The sequence below is a fragment of the Coffea arabica genome, chromosome 2e (assembly GCF_036785885.1).
Source record: "Coffea arabica cultivar ET-39 chromosome 2e, Coffea Arabica ET-39 HiFi, whole genome shotgun sequence".
NCBI lineage: Eukaryota > Viridiplantae > Streptophyta > Magnoliopsida > Gentianales > Rubiaceae > Coffea > Coffea arabica.
In genome coordinates, this window is record NC_092313.1 from 40,452,954 (window position 1) to 40,469,592 (window position 16,639).

Genomic DNA, 16,639 nt, shown 5'->3' on the forward strand with positions numbered 1-16,639 from the left:
GGATCTAGATTTGAGAAATTAAATCTAAATCCTATCCAAATATATTGGGTCTGTGTTAGATCTGGATAAGACCCAACCCATTGACATGCCTAACTACCCACTAACAAATAATAGTCTATTTGTATATTTTATTTATGTAAATGTCAATTTTCCGTATGTATTATAAAAATATAAAACCAAATCTCATAAAAAATAATTTCAACAGATATCTTTAATAAATTTTTAAATATTTATTTATTATTACACACGCATCTCAATGTGCCTTTCTACTAAAAAATGCACGCCCAAAACTGTTAGTAAACTATTTCGAGTTCCTCCTTTGCTTTTGGCTTTTGAATGGGAGTTCGGACTTGGCCATTTTTACAAGGGATAATTTCAAAAACCTCCCCTGAGGTTTCTGACGGTCTCACTCACCTCCCCTGAACTTTGCAAAATATCAGATACCTCCCTTGTCAGATTATTGGACCCTATTTGTGATATCATTGATGATGAATTGACAGATATAGCCTCATAACTTATGATATATTTTGAAACTATTTTGACAGAATTAGTTAAATGAGTAATAGAGATATAACTTTTGATATAACTTATGATATATCTTCTATTCTACTTTACACTTTTTATTCGTAGTACAATCACCAATGAAGAGTTTAGCATTAGTGTTACCTTTCTCTAAAGTCATGTATTTCATTTTTTTTTTGTAAGACAATTATCTAGTGTAACTCATTACTTATATTTGGGTAAATTTGGTTTTCAAAAATTCAATGACGTAAATTGTATATTACATTATCTCATAAAGTGATGCGACACAATTTGGGTTATTGAATTTTTTGAAAATCGGATCTACCTAAGTTCTGGTATTCAAACGAAGCTTGTTGAATAAATTCGACTAACTACAGTGTGAATTAATTTTTTTTTTAAAAAAAAATCTCAACTAAAGTATCTAGCAATAAATGAAATGAAGTATCTTGCTACTTCATTTCATTTTTCACAGAGAAAATCGCAAAAAGAGTTATTAAACTATTGAGAATTTGGTTATTTGATCGTTACATTATTTATTTAACTGCAATTGCCATTCACTCAATTAACCAAATAGTGAAAATTTTTTTGTGACATAACTAGTAAAAATTTATACTTTTAATCACTCAAATAATATTTTTTATGACTTAACTAATAAAAATTTATACTTTTAATCACTCAAATTATAAAACTATACATTTTTTTAATATCACCAGAAGTATGTTTCAATTAATTGAATGATCATATTAGCTAAATAAATGTCTAATAGCTAAAACAAAAAACTATAAATTGCTTGAAGAAGTCATCTGCATTTGTCTCTATCTGGTTCAACTTATTACTTCTTTTTTTTGCTTTTGCTTTAGCTCAAGTTGTGGATAAGCAAAAAGGGCATATGTGGAACACAAATATCATCTCACTCCTCAAAATATTTTTTTAATGCTCATTTTTCTGACATGGGCTGATCTTGTTACTCCAACTATAAGTTCAGGGGGGGTATCTGATATTTTACAAAGATCAGGGGAGGTGAGTGAGACTGTCAGAAACCTCAGGGGAGGTATCTGAAATTATCCCTTTTTACAAGCAAAAGTCGATTTGCATCAGTACAGCAGTACTTAATCCAAGAATAGAGGGGCTCATTCCGATGAAAGAAATCTAGCGTCTGGATCACACTTCAGCTTCTTCACCCCTTGGACTTGAGAGTCATCACGGAGAAATGGACAGCCGCAACGTCATCGTTTGCGACAATGGCACTGGGGTATGTCTCATTTTTTCCGCATTTCTTCAAATAACTGCTATCCAGCCTTTGATTTTAAATCCTATTAAGCAATTTATTTGGTTCCTCAAATTTATCTGGGATCGGCCCTTTGCGTCCCCTAATCTCCTCTAGCTAAAAGTTTTCTTTTTTTTTTTTTAACAATTTTAAGAATAGATAGGTGAAGCTTCTGTGTGTGGGATGTGTGTGCGCGTGTGTTTTTATTGAAAGAAAAAAAAAATCAGATTTTGATTCCATGGGTATTTTTGCAGTATGTCAAGTGTGGCTTTGCAGGTGAGAATTTTCCCACATCAGTATTCCCTTGCGTTCTTGGAAGGCCAATGCTAAGATATGAGGAATCCCTCATGGAACAAGAAGTCAAGGTTTTTTTTTGAAGTTAGAATTAAGCCAAATATTGTTTTCTCTCTTTAGAGTTGGGATCAATTCCAGTGTGAGGATAGGTTAATTTAAATAATATACAATTTGCATTCCAACTTCGATAGAGGACTAAACATAGCCTTTGGAAGAGCTTTAATATGTTCATTTTCCTTTCTGTTCTTTTTTTTTTTTTTTTAATAACCTGATAGGACATTGTTGTTGGAGATGCTTGTTTGAAACTGAGGCATCAGCTGGATATTTCCTATCCTGTCAACAATGGGATAGTGCAAAATTGGGATGATATGGGCCATGTATGGGATCATGCCTTTTTTAATGAGCTGAAGGTAAAAAATTTGGTGCTTGTTGTAATTAATTTATGAAACTAATTCAGGCAATTAATTTCAATTTTATAAAAAGGGTGCACTAAGATGGTTAATTGGTGAGGATGTGGTTTTGAAATATTTGTTACAACAAGGCATTTTGACTGACCAGTGTACAAATTGTATGCCTTTTTAATATTTTTTATACACATTGAGTAGTAAATTTTGGACAAAAATCAAAGCAAGTGCTGTTTATAATAATAAATAGCGCAACATGATCCCTCTTTATCAATCGATCATTTTAGTGAGCCCTTTCCACTAATTTTTCCTTTTTATGTATTGATCAGTTTTCAAGTTTTACTGAAAATTTGTCATTTCTTTACTTGAAGGTAGACCCAACAGAGTGTAAGATCTTGCTCACTGATCCCCCTTTGAACCCATCCAAGAATCGTGAAAAGATGGTTTGTATCTATCTTCTTCATAACTATATGTTTGATACTGCAAACATTTTAACCTCTTGGTATTATTTGTGAGTCTTGTTTAAATTTCAGGTTGAGACCATGTTTGAGAAGTATAACTTCGCTGGTGTCTTCATACAAGTTCAAGCTGTTTTAACATTGTATGCTCAAGGTGCTTATAGAGACTGGATAAAGTTGAATCTTCAAATGTTAGTTTTAGAGGGGAAGCATGCTTTGTCATTGCTTGGTTTATCTCAAGACATGCTTGTGATGAACATTTCTACAATGAAATCCTTGAATGGAAATTTATCAAATGTGATTGATTCGTTGTCCAATCTTCTTTTGAATCCACAGGTTTGCTTACAGGATTAGTTATTGACTCTGGTGACGGTGTTACGCATGTGGTAAACTGCTGATCTTCACCTTTGCTTGGTTTATCAATATTATGATGATTTTCAGGATTATCTTCCTCTGCTCCTTGGATAAAGATGAACAGCTTATTCTTTAGATGTCTTATGAACTAGTTTGGTGTGCTTAACATAGTGATCAACATGCAAAGTAGCTAAAAGCAAGTTTGTTCCTCTAGTATAGTTGCTTTCTACTCTGAAGTTTAATGAAGGCACTTCAGGAATTTTGTTTTGGTTGCGGTTTTATTTGACTTTGTACACAGGATTCAAAACGAATTTACTGTAACTAATCTATGTAAGAGAATGCAATCCTTTGTTTTAATCTTACAAGTGTTGACAGTTTAAATGGAAAAATGTAGCAAACATATCAAAACATGAGGATTGGTAGTCTTTTCTTATTGATGAACTACTCTTACCATTTTTTTCAGATATATATATTTAATTTCTGACTCTTTTGTCATGACTTGCAAATAATAGAAGTCTGTTGTGGATATGTAAATCTGTTGCAAATTATATTCTTCAGTAGGTATATAAATCTGTGGATATTTAACTGATTATCAGGTGATCTAGAAGCTATTGTTTCTTGATTGAAGATGTGAAATAATTTTTCTATCTGATCCAGAAAGAATATGCTACTTGTTCATAAATGCTACTTGGTTACTTGACAGCTAAGGTTTTACAGGTTCCGGTTGTGGATGGATACTCATTCCCTCATCTCACAAAAAGAATGAATGTGGCTGGACGCCATATTACATCATATCTCGTAGATTTGCTCCAACGGAGAGGGTGAGTGCAATCATGTGGCTGAAATGATCATAACGTCTTGTGTTCTCATAACTGTTTTCCCATTTGCCCTTCTAATTTGCAAATAATGCTTCTGGTTTGAAGGTATGCAATGAATAGAAGTGCTGACTTTGAGACAGTTAGGGATATTAAAGAGAAATTATGCTACATAAGGTGAAGAGTCGCATCAAACTGTGGCTTTCAAACTTATGTTTTTATGTTTTGAATTTTTAACTTGAGGTGCAATTGGGTGCAGTTATGATTATAAAAGGGAATATCAATTGGGACTTGAGACAACCATCCTTGTTAAGAATTATACAGTGAGTTAATTTCTTTTAAACAGTATCTTTTTACTAATGTCTTTTCTAATCAAGAGATACCAAATCCAAACATGTCTAATCTTTGTTGCATCATGACCAGGGTGCAAAGGACAATGTCTTCTTATGTTGAGATCTATAATTTGCATCGCAATTTTCTGAAATTAGTACTTTGATTTCTAAATTTATTGTTTCTAAAAAGAAATTTTCTGCTCCAGAATATGTTTTTCCTGTTTTCTTGTCCTGAATAGTATTTACTTTTCTTGTTCTGCTAATAAAATTAGGGGTTTATCTAACAGTTACCTGATGGAAGGGTGATTAAAGTTGGGACTGAGAGATTCCAGGCATCTGAGGCTCTTTTCACTCCGGTAAACATGTCTACTGTTTGTTGCTTCGAACTTTTTTACCCGATCTTCCAATTCCATTATATGCTGTCCCCCAGACATGAAACTGTTAGGAGAATATTAGTATTCTTGTAGATAATATATTAGTAAGGGTATTCTTGTAAACAGTCCGTTAGGTTTGTACTCCTATAAATATTAGTTGGTCACTCATAATACGGTGACTAGATGTTTTCCTCCCAAGATACCTCTTTACATGGTATCAGAGCAAGAGTCCTAGGGTTTAGGTTAAACATCTAGCAAAGTACTGTTCACGCCGCACTGTTCATCGCGGCACTGTTCACGGCGCACTGTTCACGCCGGCACTGTTCACGCGTACTGTTCACGCGTCTCGAGTTTTGACCCTTTCTTGGGTTTGAAGTGCTATTCGCTATGGCTGAAAGTTTATCAAAAAGTATTGTGACGTCCACTAATATTATGCCAATGGTGATGCCTCAAATCACAAATTGGAAGTTGAATGATACCAATTATCAACAGTGGTCAAAAGCTGTTAAGATTTATCTGACAGGCTTAGGAAAGCAACGTTATCTCACAGATGACTCTCCTACGGAGGATAGCAAGAAACTAATGTGGATTCAAGAGGATGCCCAAATTCTTGGAGCAATATGGAATTCTATGGAGCCACGAATTGCTTACATGTGTTCTCATTGTGAGACAACAAAAGAAGTTTGGGATTATGTCCGGTTATTATATTGCAGTAATCTCTCACGGATGTTTGATATTTCTTTGGAGTATTTTCAGTTGCAACAAGATAACAAGACAGTAACTGAATACTTTGCTGATCTTAAGCGAGTCTCAGAGGAATTAAATGCTGTAATGCCTCTCTCAAGTGATATCAAGGTTATGCAGAGGCAAAGAGAACAAATGCTTGTGCTCAAATTCCTGGCTGGTCTCAAGCCGGAATTTGAACCAATCAAATCTCAAATTTTAGCAGGTGAACAATTACCATCCTTTGCAGAGGCGTATGCTCGGGTCTTACGTTCTGCATCTAAGGACAATGCACAGGGTGATGGTGCTTTAATTAATGACAAATCTGCTTTAATTGCTAACAATAATCGGACAGAGCAACTTAATTTTGGACGTGGCTCTCGTGGAGGAAGAAGTAGAGGAGGTCGTGGGGGTCGTGGAGGTCGAGGCACCCGTGAGTGCAATCATTGTGGTTTAAAGAATCACACTCGTGATACTTGTTGGGATTTAAATGGAAAACCACCTCGGTTTGTTAATACGGTTACCACTGATCAAACTGAATCAAGTTCTTTAGCACAAGGGTCTCAGAAGACTGTTACCATATCTGAGGAAGATTATATCAAATTTCTGCAGTACCAAACTGCAAATCACGCATCTCTTCCCTCTACTTCTGTAGCACAAAAAGGTAATGCTATGGCTTGTCTCTCCACATCATCTAATTTTGACTCATGGATCATTGATTCCGGAGCTACTGATCATATGTCAGGTACCTCTAGAAATTTTTCTAATTTTCAAGAGTCTACTTCCTTCCCTCATGTTACTTTAGCTGATGGATCTACAACTAAAGTTAAAGGACTAGGCACTGTAGAAATTAACTCATCTCTTCCGCTGCCTTCTGTTCTTTACGTTCCCAGTTTGCCTTTTAATCTAATGTCCGTTAGTAAGCTTACTAAATCTCTACAGTGTTCAGTTATTTTTTCTCCTGATTTTGTTGTCATTCAGGATTTGAAGACAAAGAGGACGATTGGTGGAGGACATGAGCATAATGGTCTTTACTTTCTCAACTCTAATGGTCCGATTGCGTGCCCTGCTACTGTTTCTCCTCTTGAAATTCACTGTCGTTTGGGTCATCCGTCTCTACAAAATTTGAAGAAGTTGGTCCCTACCTTGAGTCAGTTGTCTTCATTAGAATGTGAGTCTTGTCAATTAGGAAAGCATCATCGTGTTTCTTTTGTCCCTAGGGTCAATAAACGGGTTTCGGAACCCTTTTTGTTAGTTCATTCTGATGTTTGGGGTCCTAGTCGAGTAACTTCAAAGTTAGGTTTTAAATATTTTGTAATCTTTGTTGATGATTTTTCCAGAGTTACATGGCTTTATTTAATGAAAGATCGTTCAGAATTATATTCCATTTTTTGTGCATTTGTTACAGAAATAAAGACTCAATTTGGTGTGCCTGTACGTATACTTCGCAGTGATAATGCGAAAGAATATTTTTCCACTCCTTTTGATACCTTTATGACTAAGTCCGGTATTCTTCATCAGTCCTCTTGTCCTCACACTCCACAACAGAATGGAGTTGCTGAAAGAAAAATTGGACATTTAATCGAAGTTGCTCGGACACTTTTGTTGCACATGAATGTACCCAAACAATTTTGGAGTGATGCAGTTTTAACTGCATGTTATTTAATTAATCGCATGCCATCCGATATTCTTGGAGGCCAACTACCTCACTCCATTCTTTTTCCTCAGGACCCTATATTTAAATTACCTCCTCGTATTTTTGGTTGTGTGTGTTTTGTTCATCAGCTTGCTCCCGGGGTGGATAAATTAGATTCTCGTGCCATTAAGTGTATTTTCTTAGGATACGCACGAGCGCAAAAGGGGTATAGATGTTACAGTCCAGTTTTAAATCGTTTTTTCACTTGTGCTGATGTTACTTTCTTTGAATCCACTCCTTATTTTATGAAGCAAGGTATGTCTTGTGAGTTAGACCAGTGTTCCTCTTTTTCTCCTCCTGTTTTACCAGTCCCTTCATCTTTATTACCTGAGTTATCGGGTTCACCAGATTCCACCACTCGATTATCTCATCCTAATCTTCAAGTTTATTCTCGTCGTTCCATGGTTGAGAAAGCTCCTGATATGCTACGCACTTCACCAATTAACTCTCAATCTTCAGATCCAGGTATGACGCCCTCTTGTGAGTCAGATCTTCCTATTGCTTTACGTAAAGGTAAGAGACATTGTACTTCTCATCCTATTTCTAATTTTGTCTCTTATTCTCGTCTCTCTCTGTCATATTCTTCTTTTGTTGCATCTCTTGATTCGGTATCCATTCCTAAGTCTATTACCCATGCTCTCAATGATCCTGGTTGGAGGTTAGCTATGCAGGAAGAGATGCTTGCTTTGGAGAAAAATGGTACTTGGGATCTTGTCCCTCGTCCTTCAGGTAAGCCTGTTGTTGGTTGTAAATGGGTGTACACTATAAAGGTGCAGCCTAATGGTTCTATTGATAGATTGAAGGCTCGTCTGGTAGCTCGAGGATTTACTCAGGTGTATGGAGTAGACTACTTAGAAACATTTTCTCCTGTTGCAAAGATTACCTCGGTTCGCCTTCTTATCTCTTTGGCAGCAACTTACAATTGGCCATTGCATCAGTTGGATGTGAAAAATGCATTTCTGCATGGAGATTTGGAAGAAGAGGTATATATGGAACAACCTCCTGGATTTGTTGTTCAGGGGGAGAATTCGCAGTTGGTTTGTTGTTTGAAAAAATCCTTATATGGATTGAAACAGTCTCCAAGGGCTTGGTTTGGCCGGTTTAGTAGTGTGGTCATGGAGTTCGGTCTGACGAGATGTGGAGTAGACCACTCTGTATTTTATGGGCATTCTAATGCTGGTAAAATTTTATTAGTTGTTTATGTGGATGATATTGTGATTACAGGTGATGATGTTGTGGGGATCCAGAAACTTAAATCCAATCTGCAGGCAAACTTTCAGACAAAGGATTTAGGTCATTTACAGTATTTTCTGGGTATTGAGGTAGCTCGGTCTAAATATGGGATTTATTTATGTCAAAGGAAATATGTACTCGATATGTTGAGTGAAGTTGGGATGTTAGGTTGCCGACCTGTGGATACTCCTATGGATCCCAATGTGAAATTAGCAAGAGATCAAGGAGCATTACTTGATGATCCTAAGCAATATCGAAAACTTGTGGGTAAGTTAAATTATCTCACTGTAACGAGACCTGACATTTCATTTGCAGTGAGTGTTGTGAGTCAATTTCTTGATACTCCTCGTACTAGTCATTGGGATGCTGTTATACGAATTCTCAGGTATCTTAAGGGTGCTCCTGGAAAAGGGTTGCTATATCAAAATCATGGACACACTGATATTGAAGGATATAGTGATGCAGATTGGGCCGGTTCTGCCTCAGATCGAAGATCGACCACAGGATATTGTGTGTTTGTTGGTGGTAATTTAGTGTCGTGGAAGAGTAAGAAGCAAACAGTTGTCTCCAGATCAAGTGCAGAATCTGAATACCGTGCTATGGCTCACACTGTGTGTGAGTTGGTTTGGTTGAAAAGCATGTTAGTTGAAATTGGGTTTGAGTATAAACAGCCTATGAATTTAGTGTGTGATAATCAGGCGGCTGTCCATATTGCGTCTAATCCAGTGTTTCATGAAAGGACAAAACATATTGAAGTTGATTGTCATTTCATTCGAGAGAAATTACTTGATGGAATCATCAAGACATCTCATGTACCGTCTGCAGATCAATTGGCTGATTTGTTTACCAAGAGTTTAGGGGGCTCTAGGGTGAAATACCTTTGTAACAAGTTGGGTGCTTATGATATATATGCTCCAACTTGAGGGGGAGTGTTAGGAGAATATTAGTATTCTTGTAGATAATATATTAGTAAGGGTATTCTTGTAAACAGTCCGTTAGGTTTGTACTCCTATAAATATTAGTTGGTCACTCATAATACGGTGACTAGATGTTTTCCTCCCAAGATACCTCTTTACAGAAACAAATGAAAAATTACCAGAAGCTGGTTTTATTGTGTCATTTTGAACCCTATGCTCTTTAACAGTTTATTGTAAAAGGTTCCTATTTTTCCTTGACAGTAACTGTGTGCTAAAACATTGCGAATTTTCACTCCTTATGTTCAAATGTGTGGTTGGAAGTATGAAAACAGGACTAAGGGTGTAACTGATATGTTCAAATGCGAAATTTCACTCTTTATGTTCAAATAGTGCTATACTCCGAATCAAATTCAGAAAAAACTTGAGCTCTACCACAAGTTTGGCCTTGATCAAGTATTCTAATTGGAGCTTGAGTTTGAATCATCACATAGAAGTTCAAGTTCGAGCTCGATTCGAGCTTGCTTGACTATTGAAATATTGAGCAAGCCTGAACTCGAGTCATGTGCTAGCTTGAGGCAAGTTGCTTGACTCATTCAGACTTTTTCAATACAACTAAAAGAGCAACAATAATTGGTATCAGCAGAGTGTACCTCTATAATTGCCAATAGTGCACTAAGACCTCAATAATTATTGTTAGAACCATTTCTTATCTGCGATTTTACCTGAAAGTCCACCAATTGGGCCGAAAAGGATTCACAATATTATAGTAAAAATTTTCTCTTTTTAGTTCAACTGTCCATTTGGGTTTTGGAAGTGGGAAGACTTGACAAGAAAACAGAGGGATGACCACCGCCTCTTTAATTTACCTTCCTCTTTGGATCTGGCCACAAATATAGCCGCCTCTTCAGATGAGGACACAGATATGAGGAATAGGAGAGACAACATGAGAATGAACAACAGGAGAGAGAACAAGAAAGTAAGGAAGGCATGGAATAAGTAAGGGTAATATTGTTTTCAGAGTAATAAAATATACTAAAATGTCCCGATTTAGACAAATATAATTGTTGTACAAAGTGTAATTTTGTCGTAAGTGTACAAATACTTTAGCATTTGTACATTTGTATATAAAAGTAGTATACTTATATGATCACTGGCAAGGCTCTATGAGCTTTCAAATGGAATACCGCTCAAACTCAACTTGACAAAACTATTAAGCTACTCAAGCTTGATATTTGCCAAGTTCGAGTCGAGCTTTTGGCTGGCTGCTTGTGTGCAGCTCAAGTCATTTACACCAATAAACAGGACAATTGTGTCCCCATAGTGATAGGTAAAACAGCCTAAATTCTGGTTCCTTCTCGTGATTCCTGTACTGTTGATGTTGAATATGGACCTTGTCTCTTAACACTTTTACATATTGTAATTTAAGGCAGTTAATATGTTTAGTTATTGGAATTTATGCAAAGCATCTATGGTTGACCATGATGCAAGTGCAAGACTTTTTGTTTGATGAATTCTATCTCTAAAGCAAATGGATCTCAACTTCCCAAAAAAAGAAGTTAATATTGAATTTGAATTTGCAGGAATTGATTGATGTTGAAGGTGATGGAATGGCTGACATGGTGTTTCGCTGCATTCAGGAAATGGATATTGACAACCGCATGATGGTATAATTATTATAAATACCTCATAACTGATAATTTATCATTGCTTGCACACGACATAAGTCAGTTATTATGATATACTAAATGCATGATTTTCCTGTTTGCAGCTATACCAGCATATTGTTTTGAGTGGAGGAAGTACAATGTATCCTGGGTTACCGAGTCGGTAATATTTTCTGGTTCTGTTTTGCTTAAATTGAGCCATAGACTTTGAACATCTTTTGAATTACTTTTAAGTAATTGTTTACTACTAAGCTTGCTGTTTTGCATTATTTCTGTCTTCTTGGGTTACCAATGACTTACTGTTTGCATGGCTTCTTGATTGCAGATTTTTCTCTTACTATCTAGACAATTTTCGTCCTCCTTTTCTCTTCGTTTCTTGCAAGCAATTTTTCCTTGATTTGAACAATGCAAATGTAGATTTCTTTATTAAATTACGTGAATCAGCGAGTATAGTTTGTTTTCCTGGTAATTTTGTTTTTTAAAATGGTCTCTCGTATCCACTCCTCTCCTGGTTAACTTTGAAATTCGTTAGCTATATTCAGTTTGCTAGTTTCGAGTTTTAATTGGCATAATGTAGAGAAAAGGGCCATTAGCATGCACAAGTGGTCTCTTGTGATGCTCAAAATGGGCTCTAATCTCGAGAAGAAGAAAAATTTATCTATAACCATTAACTGTGGCCTCAAATGTTGGTACCATATTGCATAAGTCTTGACATTTACTATCTAACATATTGGTGTAGCTTGTCAGTATTGACACTAGTGCTAAGATTTTCATACACATTGATTGTTGATCAGATGAAAGAATAGATTTTGTTTCAGTTGCTGTCTTTGACATATTGCTTGTATGTGTCCTATTCTTATGTTTGAAAGGCATAACCTTTAGCCATTGCTTGCTCACTAGATGTTAGTGTGAAACAATCATTGTGAAGGGATATCTCTGTCAAAAATATTATTCCTTCAAATGCTCCACGGAATAGTTAAATGTATCTGGTTAAGGCATGCTTATTTTTGTGAAAATGCATGATGGAGCTTCCTTACAGATTCACAAGGACACGTTAGGCTTTGGAACATCTCCCTTTAACATCACCGACTGTTTTCATAAATTTTTCTGTGCATTTTTTATTTGTCAGCTTGGAGAAAGAAATTTTAGATCGCTATCTTGATGTTGTTCTGAAGGGAAACAAAGATGGATTAAAGGTAATCTACCATCTCTTTTAATATGGTATCTCTATGTAAAGCTTAATACTTGTAGCGTAGGGTTGTACTGGAACTAATACAGGGTATCTTGCCTAGACATTTGAGTTTTTTAACCTACTGCAAATGGGAAACAGATTAATAACATCCATATCTTGCTTCGCCCCCAGGTGTTATTGTCTTAGGCTACCCCATTGATCTCTGAGTTAATGCTGAAATATTTGCACGATAAAATCTCTTTAAGAAATTGATGTTAAGCCTTTGCAAGTCAGAGGAGTAATAACTTTAGCCGCTGATACAATTTTTATTGCACTCAATGCACACTATAGTTGAATCTAGCAATTTGTTAGAAGTTGAGCTTAAAGGGATGTGGGATTGATTAATGAAAATCCTGGAAAGGGGAGGATTAACATGATCAAGTACTAAATAGTGTCCAGACATAGTTATTAGGATTTAGTTGTTAGTTGTTATAAGTATGTAGTCATTTTGGACTTTATCCTTTAGCTATTTACAAAGGTTATGAAGGTCTATTGAAATACTTTTAAGCATACACAATAACAAATAAATATATTATCCTGTCAAAGATTTGGAATTGCTTCCTGGTCAAGGGATTAGGTGCATAAGATGAACTTTAAAGGGTAAACTGATGTTTGTCTCTAAATTTGTGGTGATCTTATATGATTTCTGACAAAGAAAATTTGTTCATTCCATGCTGTAGTTATCTTTGACCATTAGTCAAAGGTGGTTAGGGACATAAAAATAGTTTTGAGCATTAAAGGCATACCTTTGTCAAACTGACAGGTGGCATTGTATACCTACACATTGAAGTAAATCTAAACAAATTAGAGATCTAGTAATTTAACAGAAAGTTGCAAACCTTCAACTTCTTTGTTGTACATTAGCTTGACATTGATATTTACAATAAGCAAATATTTGTTGCTAAGTTGCAGCAAAGAATGCCCTTGGCTGATGAAGAGAAGTCTACTAGATGCATCCTCTCCTCTTCCTGCCCTGGTTGCTGCTTTTGGATTGCCTTTATATATTTTATGATGTTTGTGTTTGTATGTGGCCATGTGGGTTTGAGCTTAGAGTTGAATCTACCTAAGGTTGTTTTTAGAGTTCAGCTGGAGTTGTATCTTTTCATGACATAAATTTTATGAGTTTGTACATTATGGGGAGATTTATTGGAGTGAAGCTTTCGCTCCATCCCCCACAGCATTCAGCTTGTACTAAGGACAGCTGCAGTAAGGGCTTAAAGAATTACGGTCCGGTAATGAGAAATTAGAACAGAATCACACACAGACACACAAACACACACACACAGAGGGACAAAATTTTAAGTGAAAGTACCAACCTAATCTTCTAATATGTTTTTTGTGTATTCTATAAGATGTCAACCTGATTTTAATTAGTCATGGCTTGTAATTAGATGGTATATTGTACTATGTCCAAGTTGTATAGGTGTATTGGTATTTCCTTTTAATATGATACATCATCTAGATGTTTACCTTCTTGGATGCAAGCTTAATTCGTATGGTCAGAATCTTCTTTTAATGGCATGTCAAACTACAAACAGTTTTCTTTTATGACCTTTGATCCTATGTTGTTTGCACAAGATCACGCTAAGACTCGGCATCATGGATCGTCCTACAGTCTTTTGAACCGTCTCACTCTTTATATGCTTTCTTACCATGTTTAATTGTTCTCGTATGGACTGCCGTGGAATGAGCATCACCTTTTGGTACCACATTATGTGTATCCTCTAAGCAATGGTGTTGTAAACTTTGTATCATTTTCCCTCTGTAGAAACTGCGGTTGCGAATAGAGGATCCACCACGAAGAAAGCATATGGTATACCTCGGAGGAGCAGTTCTTGCAGGAATTATGAAGGTACAGTTGAACCCCTTGTCAACACCTCTCTCTTTCTCTCTGTACCTACCTGCCTACCTACCTACCTACACGAGACACACAAGTGCACACATATATGTGCTCACAAAAGTCTTCTTCTGTTACTGTGTCGAAGCAATTTGAGCTGCGTGACATGGCTATTTGGTGGCTTACTCTGTAATTGCGTCCCTACCATCCATCCTTCCATGTCCTGTCATAGTCTATTCTCTTGTTTCTGTGCATACTATTTATTACCAATACATGGAGAATGCTTCGATTTTCCTCTCTCTCTCTCTCTCTCTCCCACGCACACACTCGCTTATGCACTCACAACTGCACTTGCAAAAGTCTTCTCCAGCTATAATGTTAAGCAAGTTGAGGTGCCTAAGGTAGCTAGTTGGTGGCTTTTCATCCTTACATGTCTTGTCATAGTCTCCTTGTATTTCTACATATAATTTATCAGAAGATGAAAGGACTTTGCTAAAAATGGGAATATTCCTGAGCAGCTTTTCAAGCTGCTGGATGCCTATACGTGTTTAATGCAATAGCAATTGTTATGTCTTATACGTGACAATAAAGGCAATAGATTATCTACATTTTTTGGTTTACCACATCACCTATCCATCCACTTATGTAATAGCTAAGGTATCTCCATGAGTTTACTATGTTGAGCTGTGGTAACTCACAATTCTGGTTACTGTTAAGTTATAAATCAAATTATTTAGGAGAAATAATTTAAAATGCACAATTCTTCATTGTATGCACGAAATGGATGTATTTGTCTGCACTACCTTGGAGAGCCTCCGATCAACCCCCTAATACACGGGAATTCGAAATGGCAAACTTGAGAGGCACAAAGTAAGCTTTGGAAAACCTTCTGACTGACTCAACCAAGAAAGTGGGAGGCCAGGAAAGATGCATTTTGGAAAGCATCTCTCCCGACTCAGCAGTGCGAAAGCATCTCATCTCTGGCATCTCCTGAATATTATTGGATTATTCCTATATGATATTAAATGAGTATTGAACCTCGTCAGTCCTCTCTGGATCAAAAAATTTTTAATCCCTGCTAATGAGACTGAGAATCATGTAAAAATTATTGGATTTATGGTAACGCACAATAGATTTCATAATATTGCTTGAAGACATGTAGAGAATTTTAGACAAGTTGTTTGGCTTTCCTGTAGGATGCACCTGAGTTTTGGATTAGCAGGCAAGATTATTTAGAAGAGGGAGTTGCGTGTTTAAGCAAGTGTGGCCAGGCATGAGTTCATTTGGCAGAAGTTGTAAAAGGCAGAAGATCTGGAACAGGGTTGCAGTTGGAATTGAAAGGGGTGGATGTATCACTTGGGTGGCGCAGAAGAGCTTCATTTTTGTTTCCTTAAGGACTTCATTACTTGGCTTACCTACAAAACAGTGGTCTTGTACTAACATTGAATTTGTTGCCTGTACTACATAGTTCCTACGCTTATAGATGTGTAGTGTAAGTTTTGTGAAGAATCTTTAGTTGTTGCTTTGTAATTATTGTAAGATCCTTTCCTTCATTCGTGACCCGGTTTTTAATCGGACGTAGATGATTCTGATAAACTAAAATTTCAACAATCATACCCAGATTTCTTTCTTAGGAAAAAGATATCTCAAGAAGACAGTCTGTTTTCAAAGTCTACCATTCAAGTATTTAAAAAGTTTTATCAGTGTATCATTAATGATGTCACTGTTGCGGGAGCTTTATTTTGATCTATTCTTCAAATTCCCTGAAAATTTTACTTCGTTCATCATAAAATGCCTATTGTAGGCCATTTGGTCCAGTGGTCATCACTTTCTTTGGTAATGCTCCCACAAACTTGCCACTTTACGTGGCCGGTCTTCTGTCCCCACAGGATAGCTCGAGCGGTCCGCTCCCCTTCCTTAGGGTATGGGGACCTTTCTGACTTGTCTAGAGTTCGAGTCCCGCTGCTAATGTGCTCGATGTGGAGTGGGGCCTTCTCTCCCGGGCCGCAGGGGATTAGTTGGGCCTCGTAAGGATTGATTCGGACACTCCTGGGTTGACAAAAAAAAAAAAACATCATGTTTTGTAGTATCATTCGACTAGATGTTTAAAAAGCTAACTAGATAACATGAATTAGAAATTAGCAATCCCAAGATAAGTCCAGTTGCCTAAAAATTGACAAGGGCGACAACGTTTATGGAATGGCTAAATAAATATCATCTTCACTCTCTCTTATATTATTGATACACTTTATTTGGTACTTTCATCAACAGAACTTATTTATGTTAGGGCAAAAAATGCGGATGGTCGTCAAACTTTTTTATTTCATATGTATACTTTTAACCCTTTCATTCTACCGTTAAAGTAGACAAAAAACACATCATGTATTACCCATGGGGAAAAATTAAGGTGGTAATTTTATCAGCACGGGGCAGGGACCAACAAAATCCTAATAGTTGGGCATTGGGGGAAAAAAATCTTAACGATTAGAACAAAGAAAATAATGATTAGAACGAAGAT

At 36.4% G+C, this 16,639-nt stretch overlaps 1 protein-coding gene across 4 annotated transcripts; it reads left to right on the plus strand.

Moving 5' to 3' along the window:
• The first annotated feature begins 1,621 nt into the window (after positions 1–1,621).
• On the plus strand, positions 1,622–15,674 carry LOC113732521 (actin-related protein 2). 4 transcript variants are annotated; one of them, XM_072080520.1, is made up of 15 exons: positions 1,622–1,774; positions 2,044–2,065; positions 2,359–2,493; positions 2,859–2,930; positions 3,021–3,099; positions 3,282–3,331; positions 4,017–4,120; positions 4,223–4,291; positions 4,374–4,437; positions 4,734–4,802; positions 10,970–11,053; positions 11,158–11,216; positions 12,183–12,249; positions 14,053–14,136; positions 15,318–15,674. In XM_072080520.1, exons 1-15 carry the CDS (start codon positions 1,764–1,766, stop codon positions 15,396–15,398), a joined length of 1,050 nt encoding a protein of 349 aa, XP_071936621.1. In that variant the 5' UTR covers positions 1,622–1,763; the 3' UTR covers positions 15,399–15,674. The 4 variants fall into 4 exon arrangements, 3 of the variants coding, with proteins under 3 accessions (XP_071936621.1, XP_071936620.1, XP_027114147.1); XM_027258346.2 differs by having other exon boundaries at positions 1,624–1,774; positions 2,044–2,154; XR_011840799.1 differs by lacking the exon at positions 12,183–12,249 and having other exon boundaries at positions 2,044–2,154.
• The last annotated feature ends 965 nt before the right edge of the window (positions 15,675–16,639 follow it).